Here is a 20,064-nt window from a genome sequence, read left to right on the forward strand (position 1 = left end):
GCCTGGCCCCAGGAGTACTCTGTAAATAATTACTGAGAAATTTGGGGAAGGTGGGGGAGTGTGGAAAGGGCAAGGGGAGAATACCAGGAGGAAGGAAGGATCCTTCGCTCTGAACCAGATGGAAAGAGGTTCTAGGGAACCAATGCACCCTGAGCCTGGGGTTTGGCTACAAGAGCCCTGTGAAAGCTCAGAGAAGGCGGGACAGACTTCCCTGTCCGACCCCCAGTCCTTTAGCTGGCTCAGGGCAAAAACAGCCGCCGATAAAGCTGATTTGGGGACACGTGGAGGGGCCGAACGTCGCTTGACTTCGAAGGAACACATCCGCCCGGTGGCCGCGCGGCACGGGCACCGAGGGCAGGAGGCGCGGGCGGGGACTCGGCACTTCCCGCGGGGTCTCGCGTTCGCAGACTTCTCGCCCGGGAGGAAGGCAGTCGTCCGAGAAGCCGAGGTGTCTTCCTGGAACTGCGCACAGGACCGACTGGACGCCCTCAGGAGGGACGAGGGTGAGTCTGGCAGTCGTCCCGGGGCGCGCGCGGTCCCCGGAGGCGGCGGGGCTGAAGGGCGCAGCCAGATTCCTGGGCAGTGAGGGGAGAGCCGCGGTGGGAGGTGGGGGTGACCCACGGTCCCATTTCCTGGAACTCAGGACCGAGTTGGTTTTCTTTCCTCTGCTCTGAGGGTGGAGCCGCCCGCTCGTGTCTCCGACTGCTTCCAGCTAAAGAAGGCGCGGCAAAGGGGTGGGCTCCGGGTGGAGGTCGTTGTGGAAGGGCCTCGGGAACCCAGCTCAGAAGAATTGGCCAAGCAGCCCCAGACAGACAACTCCAAACAGTGGGACATTGCCAAGGGAGATGATTCCAGATCTTGATGATTAATGCCCTCTTCCTTTTCTGGGGCCCATTTTAGACAAAAGGAGAGTAACCTTATGTAAAATGTCTCATCAGGAAAGGTTGCTTGATGGCATTTTTCGGAGGGGAAGAGGAAATGGCATTAGAGTTCTCAATGGATTTATATTGTTACCACCGTTTTAAGATTTTTCACTTTTAAAATTAGTGACTTTTACCCCTCATTGTTTTTCTGCAACTAACATATCCTTATCAAGGTTGTTAGCAGTTTTACATGTTACAAATGGCACCTCAATGCACATCCTTAGTATCCATCTATCTGTACACATATGAGCTTTTCCACAGCACAAGTTCCTAGAAATTCACATTGTTGAGTCAAAATATATATGCATTTATATTCCCTTTCATCCTTTTGGTATCTTTATCCTATACTTAATAAGCCCTAAACAATTTTAGTAATTATAATTTTAATATCTTATAGGTAAGTCCCTTTTTATTACAAAAATCCTTGTTATCCCTACTAATTTCCTCTTTCAAATGAACTTGAGGATCATTTAGTTTCAGTACCAAAACGTGCCATTGAGAGTTTTATTGGCGCTGCATTAAATTGGATTTACCTTTGGAAAGGATTGTCAGGTTTGTCATTTTTAATCTTCCCAGCCAGAAAAATAACAGTTCTTTCCATTTCGTTTTTTGGTTTTTATTGTGGCCGCGCCTCGAGGCATGCGAGATCTTAGTCCCCCAACCAGGGATGGAACCCGTGCTCCCTGCAGTGGAAGCACGGAGTCTTAACCACTTCTCCGCCAGGGAAGTCCCTCTCCATTTCTTGAAGCTTTGTTTTCTGTGGTTTTCCTCATACCACATTATCACTTTTCCTGCGAAATGTATTGTTTTAAATTGTTGCTTTGATGAGTGGGATATTTTTTCCAATTATCTTTTGATTAGTTGTTTCTGAGATATGGCTTTTTTGATGAGGCTGGCAATAAGATAACTGAAGCTTGGAGCTATGAAGCTGAAATCCTCAAGGTTCCTTGAGCAACATTTTCACATCTGCCTTTGTCTCCGGGGGACCAGAGAAAGGTATATAGTTCATTGCCCTCAGGAGTCCCAAGAAATGGCCTTGAAGCTCTCTGCTTAGCAACTGCGAATAGCTGGGCAGCCTGAGACCCACTGAGTCTTTTTAGGCATGCCCTAATACCTGTTACTTCTCTTGTTAGATCAGTATAACACTAAGGCAACAACAAAAATGTATCAATTAGTTGCTTATTTGGTTTGGCTTCTGCTAGTTTCTTACTCATGCTTTTTAAACCAGATTTGGGCTCCAGACCAATTACCTTCTTGGAATAGAACTGTTGAGATTAACTTTGTTTAAAAGTACTTTAGAGGGACTTCCCTGGCGGTCCATTGGTTAAGACTCCGCACTCCCACTGCGGGGGCACTAAGATCTTGCCTGCCAAAATAAAGGTCCTTTGGCAACCCTTTCCGTGGACTTGTACTTATTTAAATGCAACCTTTCCCTACCTCAGGATCTTCACCTATACAATGTAGGTAACCACAGTGAGCTTGTGGTTCCAAAGCACTTAGCCTGTAGTAATCATCGCTATTATCATCATTCATTACTGAACCCAGTTGCCTTTGGTTACAAGTACAGCAAACACGATTCAAATGAGCTTAAACAATAAGGAAGATTATTGGTTCATGAAACCTGTAATTGAGGAATGGGGTAGACTTCAGGGTCAGTTCAAACCACCAGTGGCTCAGTGTTGTCACTGAGGACTCATTCTTTGCTTTCCGTTCTGCCATCTGAAGGTTAGCCTCATTCCACAGCTTTAGAATCAGGGCTCCATGCTTTCTCACTCATATTCAGAGAGAGGTTGAGAGTTAGAAGCTGACTTCCTGGGCTGTCTTAGGGGAGCCAGGAAGCTCCCCAGCCAAATGTACCCCTCAAAGTAGCCCAGGTGCCCAGTTTTGAACCAATCACTGTGATAAGCTACTAGGAATTGTCTGATGGCTTAGATCAACGTTTCTCAACCCCTGCACTATTGACATTTTGGGCTGGATCATTCTTTGCTGGCGGGGCGGGGTTGGAGGCATCCTATGCGTCGTAGCACCTTGACCTCTACCTGCTAGATGTCAATAACACCCATCCCCTAGTCGTGGCAACCAAAAATGTCTCCAGACGTTGCCAAAAGTCCCAGCAGGGAGTGGGGGGCGTGTGCAAAGTCACCTTCAGTTTAGAACCACTGGCTTAGATACAAGTCTCACCCTTAGAACCAGGGGTGGGGCCAACTCCCCACAAACTGATTGCTGAATGGAGGAGGAGCAGATAGTCACAGAAAATTTGGGCAGCAGTAGGAAGTAGAGAAATGGATGCTGTGTAGGCAACACAGATGTCTACCTCAACTCCTCTGGGCCTGAAAAATCTTAGTCTTTAGTGCAAATGCCTCTGAGGGGTCAGCACTTACAACATGAAGGCTTATTGATGAATCAGCCAATGGGGAGGCTGGAACAAATTTACAGAGTGCTAAAAACACAGTAGAGAGGGATGGAGGTGAGGACCAGGGAGGCAGGGCTGCTCAAGCACTGGGAAAAGAGACAGAAAAGAAAATTTGAGATTGCAGAAGCCAACTTCTATTACGGTCCTGAATATCCTCAGCCGGCTGTGGCCAAGGTTGTAAACTGAGGCTTCATGGGCAATATCCAGGTGACAAACATATTTTATTTGACCAACACAGTGTTGGACTGCACAGTTTTTAAAACATTTTTTTACTTGGTTGCAATATTTTAAATTGAGAGATTTAACATAAAAATCCAAATTTCTGATTGCTCTTTAAAAACTAGAAGATCTTCCACCACTGGGCCCTTTATCCTTGAAGAGTTGGTGACTTACTAGGTAATCCTTGCCTTCTTTAGAAAGGGCCTGAGCTTTTCAACCTACTATCCTATAGTCACCCCTATACTTTGGCAGGATATATTTGTTAGAATAGGCTAAACTTACTTAATAAATAGACCCCAAAATATAATGGTTCAAATGCAATAGAAATTTAGTCCATGGCAGATATTCCAGGTTTATGAGCAGCTCTCCTCCAAGTGATGATTCCGGGATCCAGGATTCTCCCTTCTTGGGCTCTACCACACCTAGGGCTACATCATCCTGTGTAACCAGCTGACAGTGTGTGAAGGAGACAAACCTGACTCAGCCCAAAGTAACACTTATATTACTCACACCCCATTGGTGAGAACTAGTCACATGGCCACATCAAGCTGCAAGGAAGGCTGGGAGATGTAGCCCTAGCTGGGCCAACACTTCCCAGCTAAAACTGGAAGAATTTGGTGGACAGCAAGCCATCTCTACCTTACATGAAATTGATGGGGAGACCTCTACAGCCATTTAAATCACAGACACCCTTAGCCCAGTAGTAAATACGCAGGAGATTCCTGGGACTTAAACAAATTCCATCTGTTTCTTCCAGATATGGATCAATTGAGGCAGATCATCTCCTTAGGCCAGCTTATCTACAACCAGTGTGAAGAGATGAAATACTGCCAGAAACAGTGCTGGCGTCTAAGGAACCATGTCATGGCCTGCTGCAGCCTCTGCAAATGCTCCAGGCCCAAGGAGAGAGGAACCTGCCCACCGAGAAAACCACTGCCCTGAAACGTTTCCAGGCTGCCCTAGAGGAAGCTAAGGAGCGGATAGATAAGTTCAGCAATAAATCCAATATCCAGAAGTTTCTAACAGCAGGGCATGACAGAATACTCTTCAGTGGAGTGAACAAGAGGCTGAGAGATGTCTGGGAGGAGTTCTCACTGCTGCTTCAGGTGGATCAACGGATGCATATTTCAAGCATCAGCCCAGGAGCATTCTGGCAACAGGAAGATCAATAGGATGCAGAGGAAGACAGGAAGGTTATCCAAGGACTGAGAAGTGGTAAGGAGTTTTTTTAGATGGGGGGACTCCAAATGGGGGTATATTAGTCTCATTTTGGTTTACCAAAAAATCAGGAAGGCTGAAGAGGTTTTAGCAGGTGTCTATTCATGTAACTCAGAACTCCGGACATCCCTGGGTACAGACATGGTGGGGGCTGGTGAGATTTGAGTGTGCCACCAGTGGCGGGGTGGGGGTGATACTGATGAGTCGTGTTTCCCTTTCCATTCTCTTTGATGTCATTCCTCCCAGCCTTAGTTTTTCCAGGACCTTCCATTAATATGTAAATTATCCAGGAAGAAAAATTCACTAATTATCTAAACAAACAGGAATTGAGTACCATGTGCCAGGCACTGTTCTAAGTGCTGGAGATTCAACACAGAGCAAAATACACAAGATCTTTGCCTTCATGGAACATAAAATCTGCAGATAGAGGCCTAAGTAAATTATTTTATCTAAAGGCAATGAAAATCGTACACATGGTAATGAGATGGAAAGTGACAGTGGGTGCAGCGAGAGTGGTCAGGGTGACATTTGAATGGATACCTTGAATAATGAAAAGGAGCGAGTCATGTGAAGTTGAGGGAGAGGCGCATTCCAGGCCGGGAAGACAGTGAATGCAAAAGCCCTGAGGTGGGAATAAATATGGCATGTGCAAGGAACAGCCAGAAGCCAGGATGGCTTTAGTGTGGTAGGTGAAGGAGAGATACCATATTAAAGTGGGGAAGTAGGCCAGAAGATACAGGAGCAAAGTCATGCAGGTTCTGGTAGGCCTGATAAGAATTTTAGATTTTATTCTGAGTCATTAGAAGTCAGTGAAAGGAGATCCTTAAATGTGGGCCTGTCATGATTTGATTTGTATGAAAAGAAAATCACCCAGGCTGCTATGTGGCAAATGGATATGTATTAGTCAATTACTGCTGCACTAATGCTGCATAACAAACCATACCAGAACTCAGAGGCTTAAAACAATAGTCATTAATTCTCTTGCTCACAGATCTGTGGATCTGCTGGGGTTCTCCTGATCTCATGTAGGCTTGACTGGGCTGGCCTTTAGGCACCAGGTCCAATTTGGGTCTGTTCCACGTGTCTCATTCTGGAGCCAAGGCTGAAGCAGCAATGAGTACCTGGAGAATGTTCTTTCCGAGGTAGAATGGCAAGAAGGGAAGCTCAACTGTGCCAGCACATTTCAAGACTCTTATTTGTATCACATCCGTTAGCATCCAAAGCAAGTCATATGGGCAAGCCCAGCATGAAGGGACAGGGAGGGTGGGGTGCTCACTATGAGGCTGTGGCCGGAGTGTGGATGTATAATACTACTACATGGGGGTGAAGACTTGGGAATAATAATTCAGAAAACCCCAGGGGGCAAGAGTGGAAGTATGGAGACTTCCCTGGTGGTGCAGTGGTTAAGAATCCGCCTGCCAATGCAGGGGACATGGGTTTGATCCCTGGTCCGGGAAGATGCCACATGCCGTGGAGCAACTAAGCCCGTGCACCACAACTACTGAGCCTGCGCTCTAGAGCCCACGAACCACAACTGCTGAGCCCGTGTGCCACAACTACTGAAGCCTGCACGCCTAGGGCCTGTGCTCCGCAACAAGAGATGCCACCACAATGAGAAGCCCGCGCACCGCAACAAAGAGTAGCCCCCGCTCGCCGCAACTAGAGAAAGCCTGCGTGCAGCAACGAAGACCCAGCGCAGCCAAAAATAAATAAATAGATTAATTTTTTTAAAGTCAAAAAAAAAAAAGATTGGAAGTATGAGCCCAGTTAGGAGACCACTTTAGAGGCTAGGTAAGAGATGACAGTGGCTTGAATTAGAGTGGCTCGAATTGGACTCGGCAGAGGGCAAGGCTCTAAAGGGATTAGACACGGGCTAGGTTGGACTGGGGGATGACAGTAGAGCCAGGGACCACCAGAAAAGGGAAGAGAGGGAAGGATGGACCCGTGACCTCTTTACACTTTTGCAGATACTGGTGATATGAATTCCAAATCCTTCCCTCTTATTAGGATGGTGGGTGGAGGGAGAGGAATTAAGGGGACAGTGAAAGACATTTGGATGAACCTTCAGGTACTCAGAGGGATAACTGGAACTCCGAGGGATAACTGTTCTGCCACCTTGATGTGGAGGGTGGTCCATCCCCAATCAGGTCAGCAGGAGACACTCAAACAGGACAAACCAGATATGGAAGAGACCTGTGGGCAAAATGTGTTCTTTTCTGGATGAGGAAAAGTGAGGCATTTTTAATCCCCCAACCAAGTACCTGCTGCCAAGGAAAAAGAGAGTCAGGAATTGGGTTGGAGTGAGGTTGGGGGCGGTGCAGAGGCTGATCCAGCCAAAGGGCAGGACTGGTCCCTGGCCTTCCTAATCTTCAGAGTTTTCATTGGTCCACTTTCTGGTGGAAGTGGCCCATTGGTGTCATCAACTTGGAGGAAAGGATTTACTTCCTGCAATTTTGTAAAAACATTTTTATTGGGTAATACATTCATATAGTACAAAATTCAAAAGGTACAAAAAGGACCCAGCATGAGACATAAATCTGCCACTCTCATCCTTGACAGCAAGGTTCCATTCCAAGACACACGCTCTCTTACCAGTTTCTTGAATAGCCTTCTGGAGATTTAAGTTTATATTTTGTTGTTTGTTGTTATCGTTGTTGTTGTTATTGTATAATCAGTTGCATGCTAAACACACTGTTCTCCTTCTTGCTTTTCTCTTTAAATAACCTTGAATATTCTTCTGTATATATGCCCACAGAGTTGTCTCATATTCCTTGGTAAACATGGACCAGATATATTTAAGCATCTCCCTGTTGATGGGCATTTAAGTTGTGTCCAGTTTTTCACTATTGTAAATAGTTCTGTTGTGAGCATCTTTGTATATATTTCAGGATATCTTTAGGGAAAATTCCTAGAAGTAGAGTTACTGGGTCTAATTGCTGGGTCAAAGAGTATGGACATTTTAAATTTTGATACAGGTTGGCAGATTACCCTCCACACAAGTTGTAAAAATATCACTCCTACTAACAATGTCTGAGATTGTTGCGATTTTCCTGGTTTGAACACTGAAGGTCCCATATCCTCAGAACTCCTCAGTCCTGAGAAAACTGGGATGGTTGGCCACCCTATGTAGTGTATGATCAATTTTTTAACATATTTCTGAATATATAAATCAGGATAGGTTAGATTATACTATGGTTCAAAAAAAGAAAAAAAAACAACTCAGTGTCTTAAAGAAAGAAATGTCTATTTCTCATTCAGGGAAAGTCCAGGAGACTCTCCAAGGTAGCTGTTCTCCTTCCAGGATGTTTCAATATTATGGCACTTTGATGTTGACACAGACTTCCCTGAAATCTCTTTCACTTCATTTCTTGGCCACAGCAAGGCACACAGCCATGCCTCGGGGCACTTCCTGTGTGCTTAGAAGTGGAGAGCTGAATATTCGTGAGCAGTAATCATTTCTACTGCAATGAATATGATAGATGAAAAAGGGTATCTCGGTGTGCTTTTAATGAGCATTTCTATTTTTGAGTATCTGCTGCTCTTTTTCTTGCAGAAAATGAAACCATAGAAACTTTATTGAGGCACTTGGAAAACAACACAAAGAAAACCGTGGAAACCGTGAGGAGCTGTGAGTTATCACGTGCCCTGCTGCTTCTGACTGCCCCAAACTAGAAGTCATTAGTTTGCTAGGAACTCCAGCCCACCCCGCCCCCACCCTTGTCCATTTTCTGGGCTGGATGGCTGGAAGCAGCCCACAGGTTTGGGGATGTGCTCATGGCTGGCCCAGGCTTCTGTCCCTGGAGTAGTGTTTGAAGGGAACTTCTTGACCAGCCAGATATCTTCTAGCACGTGTTGAAGTGCTGACAACTTCCTTTAGATAGCTTCAAAGCTTCAAGTCATTTGCTGAATTTCCAAGAAGAAATTCAAATCAAATTTAAAATGCTCATCCATTCTACACATCTGTGAGTCTCTGCTTTATGCTGGAGCCAGTGCATAGAGGAAACTAAGATGCAGAGAAAGACCCTGCCTTCCGGGAGCTCCCAGCCGTGGCCTAGAGGAAGGGAGAGAAAAGAGAGACATGTGAGCACATAACAGCAGTGGGGTTACCGAGCTTGAACTATGTATATACCTATTAGAACTGAAATCACTCGACAAGATGCCAAATGCTCAGGTGCCAAGCTGTGTGGCAGTAGGAGTAGATGAGAGAGATGGGTTGAGATGGGGGTGTAGGCTGGAGACAGGGAGGATCTGAAGAGGAGGGAAAGGAAGTACATGAGACATTTCTATTAACCATCCAAATGTGTCTGTACCAGTCACTCAGAAGCACTGGGACCTCGCTTCTGGGATGAGTCAATCAGAAGCTCCAGGCAAGGCCAGCTTTGGTTCACGGTGTAGGGCTTCCCATTCACATGTTGCTCAGATGCCTCTTCCCTTATGACACACACCCTCCTCAGTTTATTGACTCTTTATTACCTTCTCTCCTAGGGATGAGGTCAGTCCCACAGAAACGCAAGAAGGGGCTCCCAGAAGATCAAGTCAAGGAGATTAAGAAGGAGGAGCTTCCAGAAGCCGATTAGATCCTGCTAAAGGAAAATTAATTCAGCACACTTTATGAAGGAAAATAGCGCAAATCTCCAGTGGCCATAAAAGTATTCACAAACCCCAGGCCAGAGACATTGGGTAAGTTGTGCAGAGTTCTCTCTGTAACCCCCCAAGTTACTTTCTCTCTATAACTCCACAAGGAGAGAGGCATATTGTCTCCATATTTAGATATAGGGGAACCCAGACCCCAAAGGGTTAAATGACTTGCTCTCCGCTATTAAGGAGCAGAGTCTAGACTTAAAGACATGTCTTCCAACATCAATTCTGGAAACTTCTCTTATTTATTCATGTATTTAGATATTTTTAAAGATGTATTCCTGGGAATTCCCTGGCAGTCCAGTGGTTAGGACCTGGCGCTTTCACTGCCATGGGCCCAGGTTCAATCCCTGGTCAAGGAACTAATAATATCCCGAAAGCTGCAAGGTGCGGCCGGGAAGGAAAAAAAAAAGATGTATTTCCTTTTATTCCTGTTTCTTAGTTTCCCATCCCTTCCACAGACAATAAAGTATTTTGTTTGTATGTGTTCTGGCAAAATGTATGTTGTCATGATATGTGTGTACATTTTATTTTATTTTTTTTAATTTTATTTATTTATTTATTTATTTATGGCTGTGTTGGGTCTTCGTTTCTGTACGAGGGCTTTCTCTAGTTGCGGCAAGTGGGGGCCACTCTTCATCGCGGTGCGCGGGCCTCTCACTATCGCGGCCTCTCTTGTTGTGGAGCACAGGCTCCAGACGCGCAGGCTCAGCAACTGTGGCTCACGGGCCTAGTCGCTCCGCGGCATGTGGGATCTTCCCAGACCAGGGCTCGAACCCGTGTCCCCTGCATTGGCAGGCAGATTCTCAACCACTGCGCCACCAGGGAAGCCCTGTGTGTGCATTTTAAATTTTCACAAATGGTAGTGTTATATGTCTGCTGCCTACTTTTCTTACCATTCTCACTCAGCATCATGTACTGTACTTGTAGTCCTTTCCTTCTGACTGCTGTCCATGGTGGAGATCCACATTTTACCTTTTTTTCCAGTGATGGAAAACAACCTGTTTCTAACTTTCCCACATCAAAAATAATGCTGCCTTAAGTATCCCCTTATGGCCCTGTATGGGGATTTCTTTGGGCTGTATTGCCAGGAGAGGAATTGATTGATCATAGGGTATGCGTATATTAAATTGACTAAGAATTACCAGATGACTCTTCAGAACAGGTTGTATACACCTATACTCACCCCTGGGAGATGCTGACGATCCCTCACACCCCACGTATACACAGATGGTCACTACACTGAGTGTTCTCTGAAGGACCTCCCAATCCTGAAATGCTAATTTCCCCTTTTATTCTCATAGATAATGAGGCATACTTTCAATAACGAAATCAGAACCATGAAGAAATTTGATTCCCCCAACATCCTGCGTATGTTTGGGATTTGCACTGATGAAACAGGTAAGGCTGTTTCTAGGACTGGGTATGCTTTTGGTGGTCTGTCATATGTCTTCTTTGTTTTACTGCGTTGCATTTTTAAAGAACAGCTCAAAGGGTGGCATCTACACTGTGCTTTTTTATCAACGTTAATTTTTTCACATCCCAGGATGCAGGTTCCCATCTTCTTTCAAGAGAAGAGGGCTTGAAGTTGGCTTCAGCCCCAGGGCTGGTTTGCACTAATGCGACCATATCTCCTCCTGCTGGTTCACTGGGAACCAAGGAAATGCTTGTTCAGATGCTGACCTGGGTGATGGGTGGGTTTTGTTGCAAGAAAACGTTATAAAGCTGACGACCCAAATAAGGAATCTAACATTGATCATTAGTGCAGAGTGAATCTAAAAGCTAGATTAACCTACGCCTTTACCAGGAACCTCACTCCTCAGGTTCATTTTAACTTTAATTTTTTTAATGTGGCTGCGTTTTCCCTCACAGCATGGCCTCTCCTGCTGGTTATGTTTTGCTGCTCTTGCCTACAGAGAGGACAGAGCAACTCCCATCTTATCCTCTCTGGAAGTTTCTCCACAGCTTCAGGCGACCTGACTTTGGAACATAGAATCCCAGTCTAAAGGAGAACTTCCAGTGATGTTTATCCTCCTGGGTGACGGCCAAGGTGACTGACTCACTCTGTGTGTGTCAGTTCTTGCATCTCAGGCCCATGCCCTTGACTTCCTGTCTGAGCTCCCCTCACCAGCCCCTGCAGTCTGTGCCTCATTTCTTCCTACCATACATATTTACTCAGCTCCCCGTGAGCACTGTATGCCCTCCTGGGATATATGGTTGAATCTGGGAGACATTACTCAAATAACTAATGGAAATATAGAATTCTGACATGCCAGACGCCACAAAGAATACCCACAAAGACTCGGTGGGTATTGGACCCATTCAAGGAGTCAAACTGCGTGAGATGGAGATGGAGAAACATAGCAGAGGCGAGTCTGTCTCTGTAGAGAGATGGTGGAGTGGGCTGCAGAGAGTAGGCCCTCTGAGTGGGGCTGGGTCTTCATAGTGTTTGGCTCCTTTCCATCAGTGACCCCACCTCAGTTATCGTCATGGAGTACTGTGAGCTCGGGACCCTGAGGGAACTGCTGGATCAGGAAAAGGACCTCACCCTTGCCAAGTGCATCATCCTGGTCCTGGGGGCAGCCAGAGGCTTATACAGGTACCAGATGGGGGAGAGGGCGCCAAGAAGAACGGAATGAGTCTGTCTTCTTTACTGATAGTCCCAGAGATAAGGAGAGAAGAGGCCAGAAGCCCCAGGTAGCCTTCCCTTCCATAAGTTGTTTTACTACTTAACTCTGATTGTAACACCTGAGACAGAAGGGGGAAATGTGGCTTAATCCAGTGAGCACCAGCTCCCAGAACTGAGGGTTGAATTTAATATCCAGGCTGCTGTTGTGGAATTGGACAGGCCTTAGTCTTAAGGTTACCAGATTTAGCAAATAAAAATACAAGATGTCCAGTTAAATTTGAATTTCAGATAAGCAATGAACAATTTTTTAGTATAAGTATATCCCAAATATTACATGAGACATACTTTTACTAAAATTTCAGATGTACAGAATTTCATATAAACCACAATACTTTTTTAGTACTTTTTTAAAAAAAATGTATTGATTTTCCAAAATTAAAAATGAGCTGGGTGTCCTGTATTTTATCTGGAAGCTCACACATAGTCTATGGTTCCTTTAGCCCAAGGGCCCCCAAAGGTCAGTCACTCACAGACCTCTTACATGGTTATTACCGTATTCACAATAATGCCAGCATTATTTACTTAATATTTTCCTTTTAATCAGCTCAATTTTTAAAAACCTAAATAAGTTTAAAAAAAAAAAAAGGACACTTTCTATTACTACCATAAATTGAAGATGAGAATCACTTATCACAAATAGGTGACCACAAATAAAACCAAAACAATGTTATTAAATTCTGGCTGCATGATGCCTCCTGCCCAAAGGTCTGCAATTCAGACCGGCGTTCTCTTTGTGCAGAGGAGATGTCAGCAGATTTAGGGAGGTATTAAAGACATCCAGCACCAAACTGAGACTTTCTTCTTGACGTAATCAGAAAGACTGGAATTAAAAGAAGAATAATTTTCTCACCATGTCATCTTGCATACCACTTATCCATACTTTTGGAAATACTGCCTTCGCTCTTTCTTGGAAATCATAAAGTTTATTCCTTCTCGACTCCCTACACTAGTGGGTTTTATGAGAAGTAATTTTGGACTGTAGGAGACACTGTTAGTGCCTATCCAGGTGGCCTCTGATCCTTTTTACCTGCTCTGCACACTCATCCCCCCCTCAGCATACTTTGCTGCTAACAGCTCATGGCCGCCATCTGCAGAGGAATATCCATGGGCGCCGGAGCCCCTTGGCCCTGAGAGCTGAAGGTGCCCGGGAGCTTTATAGCCACCTGTCCCTGTCCCTGTTCCTCTCCCCCCGCCCCCCGACCCAGTCCACAGTCATTGAACAACAGGTGTGAGTACAAAAGTCCAGCTCCTTTGCTTCGTGCAGAACAAACCCTGAGGGGTAGCTATCCTCTAGAGGTCCCCGTGGGGTCAGGCTGAGCCTGGAACTTCACCTGAAGTCACGCCCTTGCTTGCTTTCTTCTCCTTCTCTGTCCTGCTTCCTCTACTCCCTCACCTGGTTTCTCCTGGGAATACCTTCTTAATCAATCACTTGTACCCAAATCCGTGCCTCATGATCTGCTTCTGGGAGAACCCAACCTAAGGCCAACTCTGTGATAACACCCCAAACTGGGAGGCAGGGGCTCCATTAATCCAAAACACTTACCACTTACTAAGTTGGTGGGAACCCCAGCTTCACATTCTGTTTCAACCAGAAGGGTCCTAGGTATGGTCCAACCATCCAGCCATGCCTCTGAGCCCTTTGCTTTGCTCAGTGCTTCCCAGGCAGAGCACCACAGAGGCATACAGCTCACAATTGTCAAATCTCACCTCTGCATCCTGGTTTTCCCGCCTACCCGTGGATAGCAAAGTCTGTGCAAAGGTCACTAATGTTCCCTGCCTTTGGTCGTGTCAGGCTGCACCATTCAGAAACACCTGCAGAACTCCACAGAAACAGCAGCAGCACGAGCTTCCTGGTAACTAAAGACTGCAATGTGAAGGTGAGTATGGCCTTCCAGGGGCCCTTTGAGTTTGACCTGTGTGACTGTTTGGTGCTGGGAGAGGGACGCACGTTTCCCAGAGGCCTGTGCCTGCTCGTTTCTCTGCCTTCACCTTAGAACTGAGTTCAACTCTTCCCCTGCCTGGACAGCTTCCCGTGTGCCCACCACAGGACAGACTCAGTCCTGCCTGCTCTTCTGATGCCCGTCATCCACCACTGCCCAGGCACTCAGCAGGGATGGGCTAAGAGCCATTTCCCCTCAGATGCCTGGACACCACTTCTGTGTCCCTGCAACACCCATGAGGGGATCTTCTTAAGCCCAGGTAGGCATTCAGACTCACAGGCCAGCCATAGCCCACACTTGGCACCTGGAGGCAATTAGAAGGGTATCACACAACACAGCTTGCCAACAGGGCAGCATCAAATCCTTCTCTCCAGCCGGAGATGCCACACCTGTCCCCACAATCCTCCAGGAGATATTCTCCTCATCCTCATCCCAGGTGCGACAGAAAGAGACTCCCCTCGGGTGGGTGCGGGGCCATCCAGGCTTAGAAGCCTCACGACTCACAGGAGTCAATATTCTTTCTTTTTTTTTTAGATTTATTTATTATTTATTTATTTATTTTCTTTACTTTTTTGGGTGCGTCGGGTCTTAGTTGCGGCACACGGGATCTTCGTTGAGGCATGCGGGATCTTTCGCTGTGGCACGCGGGCTCTTCCTTGTGGCGCATAGGCTTCTCTAGTTGCGGTGTGTGGGCTCTCTAGTTGTGGCACGTGGGCTCTCTAGTTGTGGTGTGTGGGCTCTCTAGTTGTGGCACGTGGGCTCTCTAGTTGAGGTGCAAAGGCTCAGTAGTTGTGGTGTGCCAGCTTAGTTACCCCACGGCATGTGGGATCTTAGTTCCCCGACCAGGGATTGAACCCGCTTCCCCTGCATTGGAAGGCGGATTCTTTACCACTGGACCACCAGGGAAGCCCCCCTATAGCTCTTTATAGTCCCCATCCCCCCGACCTCTTGTCCATAAACGACTTACTAATCACCCATCATTTTTTAATCAGCAGCAATATTACTTAGGAGCATAGGTAACAGTCAGCTTTTGTCAGTTTCCCAGGGGAATAGAGCTAAAAGGTTCACTGAAATTCAGATTCTCCTATGGAAGAGAAAAGGGTTCTGTTAACTCGATGTCCACAGTTCCCAAATGCTAAAAGAATATCTTCTCTGTCATCCACAGATAGCTTTCTCTGAATAACAGAAGACGGGTCTTTTCTGCCTTTCAGATGTCTTTCCCCGTAGCAGGTGTAATATAAGTGTTCACATAGCACAGTTCTTCTCACACCTGACTGTAACATGTGCTGTTCAGCCTTTCACCCCTGGTGGCTAGTGTGGAGCCAGATGTCAGAGGATGTCAGTGCTCACTGAACATGTCAATGAAAGGGGGAGGAGCCACCTAAGTGTCTAATCCTTTTCCTGACCTTGCCCCTAGTTTTGGATCCCTGGCTGCGTTTAGGGCTGGCAGCCCTCTGCACATGGATGGTGCTGACGACAGATGTGCATGGACCAAGGAGAACGCACACTCCCATGACTTGTGCTGTGGCTTCTTTAAGAGCATGGCATTGACCGTGCAGGGTCAGTGGGGTAACAGGCTGCCTATAGGTTCAGATACAACAGAGAGGATACCCCTGTGTTGGTTTTTTGTGTGTTTTTTTTGTCTGCTTCTGAGAGAAAACGAGCCATCGGTGACTCCGGGCACCCCTGTCCACCCTCACTCAGTGGAGCTGAGTCGTCAACTGAGAAAGCCCTGTATCTAACATAGTAACACTAGAACAACAACATACCAAGTCTTACAGGTGCTTTATAACCATCACCTCAAGTAATCCTCATGCCCCATTTTATAGAGAAGAAACCTCTTTGTGTTTCTCTTGGTCGTTACACCATAATAAATTGAACCCAGGATGCCAGCCAGGAGAGTAGCCACAGAGCCAGAAGACACCACTGGAAATACATCCCAAAGGAAAAAGACCATCCCCTGAAAATCAGGTGTAGCACCAACCCATTCCCTCTATCCCCCACCCGAGATGGTGCTGTTTCTTTCTGTCTCTGAGTCATTCTCTATCTAGCTTGCAGGATTTGAGTTGAGCAAAACACAGACTTCCATCAGCTGACCAACTAAAGGAAAAGAAGCAGAGAGAGTCAATTCTGCTGCATACATCTCACCTCAGAGACTGGAAAATGTGTATAATAAATATGACATAAAAGCTGAAATATACAGGTATGTTTATGTTCTCGTGCAGATTCTAACTCAGATGAACGGGACAAGAAAGTCCAAGTCAAATGCCATTAGGGAGGAGCATCTTAACTCTGTTGAATGGAATTGGGTGGTAATCAGAAAATTCACTGTGAGGAGTTCCCTGGTGGTCCAGTGGTTAGGACTCTGCGCTTTCACTGCCGTGGCCTGGGTTCAATCCCTGATTGGGGAACTGAGATCCCACAAGCTGCTCAGCATGGCCAAAAAGAAAAAAAGAAAATCCACTATGTTTTCTGGAAATGGCTAGAGGGGCATGGGAAAAGGGAAACTTGTTACGGTTGTTCAGTTTCTTGGTTCTCTTTTAGCTTTGGAATCGTCCTCTGGGAAATCGCCACTGGGAAAAGCCCATTTGAAGGTAACCAGTGTGAAAGTTGGCTCAGATGGTGCTGGGATTGGGTCGCCTTCCAAGAGACTAGAGATTCCCATCAGTGCTGTCCTGGGTGCTTTGTTCTTCAATGTGGGCATTGCCTGCGCTTGTCATTGGGGTCATTGGAAGCTGCTGTTTCTTCAGTTCTCAAAGTCCCTAGTTCCATTGCCAGCCATCCGCATCCAGAGAGATGTGTGTGTGCCAGAGCAATTTTTAAGCCTCCCATCCTATCATTTCCATGCCAGGCTGTGATTCCAAGGAGATCTACCAGCTGGTGGCTGTGGACCGGCACCAGGAGCCAGTGGATAAAGATTGCCCTTCACAGTTGCAGGAGATCATTGATGATTGCTGTGTGTATGAGCCCTCCAGGAGGCCCTGTGTTAAAGGTAGGGCTTTGTCTGGTCTAAAGAGCATGGGCCACATGTGTTAACATTTGTGAAAGATTTTCCTTATGTATCACAGCCAGGGGTTGTTTTGCCCTTCGGGGGACATTTGACAATGTCTAAAGACATTTTTGGCTGTCACAACTCAGGGGAGGTGGGGTGGGGTGGACATGCCACTGGCATCTAGTGGATAGAAGCTTCTCAACATCCTACAAGGCACAGGACAGCCCCCTACAACAAAGATTATCCGGCCCAGATATCAATAGCACAGGAGTTCAGAAACCCAGCCCTAAGGGCATTGTTTAGTCTAAAGTGGGTTGCGAAGGCAGATTACTCCAGCCTATATTCTTTCTCTCCCTTCCTTCTCTTTTATCAACATCCTGGGGATAATTTCCTCTACTCAGACTTTTATTTCACCATGTTATCAGCTGCTCCTCCATTTCTTTACACCATCTCCCTCCCTGGGAATGTCTCCCTCTCCCACTCTAGATCCAAATTCCTCAGACTTTCCACAAAGCTCCAGACACAAGAGAACATGATTCACAGGCAGTATCCCCGGATTGGGGAAGTGTTTCCACTGAAGTTGCTACAGAGGTCAAAGATACAAAATAATATTTTTCTTATCTTTATTGTGATACGTATCACAGTACAGCAGTGTATAAAATATATATGTGCAATTTTTTTTAAGTCAGAGGACAAGAACATCACATATCCACCCCTGGTTAAAGACTAGAACATTGCCACCAACTCAGAAACCACCTATGAGTCCCTTGCTTTCACATTCCTGTCCCATCCTCCCGGAGTAGCCACTGTCCTAACATTTTGGTAAAAATTTGTCTATAGTTTTACAACCTAGGTACACTATATTATTTGGTTTCTCATGTATGAGGACTTTTTGTGAATGATGTCGTGCTGTATTCTACCATAACTTGCTTCATTTGGTCAATTAGTATGAGCAAATGATTTGAAATTCATCCATGCTAATGTGATGGTTTCAACTCATTCGTTTTCACTGCTGTACAGTAGGCCACTAGATCACCATGCACCTTACTTACCCCTTCCACTATCGATGGATATTTTAGTTGTCCTTAGGAGCCACTCCCTTAAACATTCTTGCGCACGTTTCCTGAGAAACACACGTGAGAGTTATCTTGAGTTAGAGACCTGGGGGTGGAGTGCATTGTTAATTGAAGATGCAATGCCTTGAGAGAGGAACTAAAGAGACAGATGTCCAGGCTTTGGAGGTAGTCCCCCAAGGACAGAGCCACTAATTACAGAAGTGTCTGACATGAGGACTGTCCTTCAAGGCCTTCTCATTTGTGGTCCATCGGGAATCATGCTAACAGTCATGTTAGCAGGTATCTCATCCCTCCCCCTCCTTCACCCCCATCCCTACCTTTTGGGGTGAAAAATCAAAACCCTGGCCTAGCTTCTGTCTGAAACTTTCTCTTTGCCACCACAGCGTAGAAGAGCAGATTCAATGGTGCCTCCTGAAGAATTAGCCTTCAGGGTGGATGAGAAGCTGACAGTATTTTCTATAGTACCTTCCTCTCCTTCAAATTCTCCTTTGTCTTCTTCCTCCTCTTTCCAGGGTCCTTAAACCCAGGGTCCTCCAGGTATTAGAGAATCTAATACCTGAGACTAATTCACACTAAGATGTGAGCTTACCCCTTCCACAAGCTAGTTGTATTTTGAAAGTTGACAGAGTAAGAGGGATCATCATATCACAAAGGCATGAGTGCCGGTGGTGGCTTAGTTTCCAGCCAGACCAAGGGGAATGCAGTTTCTACAGTATTGTGAACTTTGGAAATGTCTGTGTCTCTAATGTGGCTCTCAGTTCCTGCCCTTGTCTAACTTTCTGTTTATTCATTCACAGAAATCTTAGAGAGACTGTCTACTTTTTGTTAAGCCAAGTATTGAAACTGAAATTGAGTCCCTGAACAAGGAGCTGGAAGAGCACAAGCTGGGCATCTTTCTCCCTCATATCCTTCAGCATGGAGTTATTTGTGGGTGCAGGAAGGCAGCACTTGTCTGTTACAAATAGAAAACAACTCCAGTAATACAGAGCCCATCCCACTCCAAATGATATTGTCAAAAATACACCTCTGATGGTAACTCTGATAGATGTTTTACAAAAATATATCTCGGGCTTCCCTGGTGGCGCAGTGGTTGGGAGTCTGCCTGCCAATGCAGGGGACACGGGTTCGAGCCCTGGTCTGGGAAGATCCCACATGCCACGGAGCAACTGGGCCCGTGAGCCACAATTACTGAGCCTGCGCGTCTGGAGCCTGTGCTCCGCAGCGGGAGAGGCCGCGACGGTGAGAGGCCCGCGCACCGCGATGAAGAGTGGCCCCCGCTTGCCACAACTAGAGAAAGCCCTCGCACAGAAACGGAGACCCAACACAGCCATAAATAAATAAAAAAATAAATTAAAAAAAAAAAAAGTCTCTTTAAAAAAAAAAAATATATATATATATATATCTCTCTCTCTGGATCCACACCTCTTGGCAATTCTTGATTTTTTTAACCTAGAACACTTTTTTTTTTTTTAATAAATTTATTTATTTATTTTTGGCTGTGTTGAGTCTTCGTTTCTGTGCAAGGGCTTTCTCCAGTTGCGGCGAGCGGGGGCCACTCTTCATCGCGGTGCGCGGGCCTCTCACTGTCGCGGCCTCTCCCGTTGCGGAGCACAGGCTCCAGACGCGCAGGCTCAGCAGCTGTGGCTCACGGGCCTAGCCGCTCCGCGGCATGTGGGATCTTCCCGGACCGGGGCATGAACCTGTGTCCCCTGCATTGGCAGGTGGATTCCTAACCACTGCGCCACCAGAGAAGCCCCTAGAACATTTTTTAAGTAAAAAAAACAAAAAAAAGGTAAAGAATAAACATGAACAAGTTGAACATTGAAAATGAGTCTTTTCTAGAGCTTATCATCAGGTACTACTATTTTCATCTTTAAAATCTTTTCTCTTTGCTGTAGGAGCTACAGTGAACATGCTCCCTTATAGATTAATTATACACGCTCTAGCAGACCCACA

At 46.0% G+C, this 20,064-nt stretch overlaps 1 protein-coding gene across 1 annotated transcript; it reads left to right on the top strand.

Moving 5' to 3' along the window:
- The first annotated feature begins 427 nt into the window (after window positions 1–427).
- On the top strand, window positions 428–19,237 carry MLKL (mixed lineage kinase domain like pseudokinase). Its single transcript, XM_061173111.1, is given in 14 exon segments — window positions 428–503; window positions 4,313–4,417; window positions 4,420–4,770; window positions 8,327–8,401; window positions 9,259–9,460; window positions 10,110–10,128; window positions 10,716–10,812; window positions 11,879–11,890; window positions 11,893–12,010; window positions 13,893–13,977; window positions 16,092–16,243; window positions 16,585–16,634; window positions 16,892–17,032; window positions 18,906–19,237. Coding segments are annotated over 13 exon segments (1,437 nt in total). The 5' UTR covers window positions 428–503; window positions 4,313–4,314; the 3' UTR covers window positions 18,938–19,237.
- The last annotated feature ends 827 nt before the right edge of the window (window positions 19,238–20,064 follow it).

The sequence above is a fragment of the Eubalaena glacialis genome, chromosome 18 (genome assembly GCF_028564815.1).
Source record: "Eubalaena glacialis isolate mEubGla1 chromosome 18, mEubGla1.1.hap2.+ XY, whole genome shotgun sequence".
NCBI lineage: Eukaryota > Metazoa > Chordata > Mammalia > Artiodactyla > Balaenidae > Eubalaena > Eubalaena glacialis.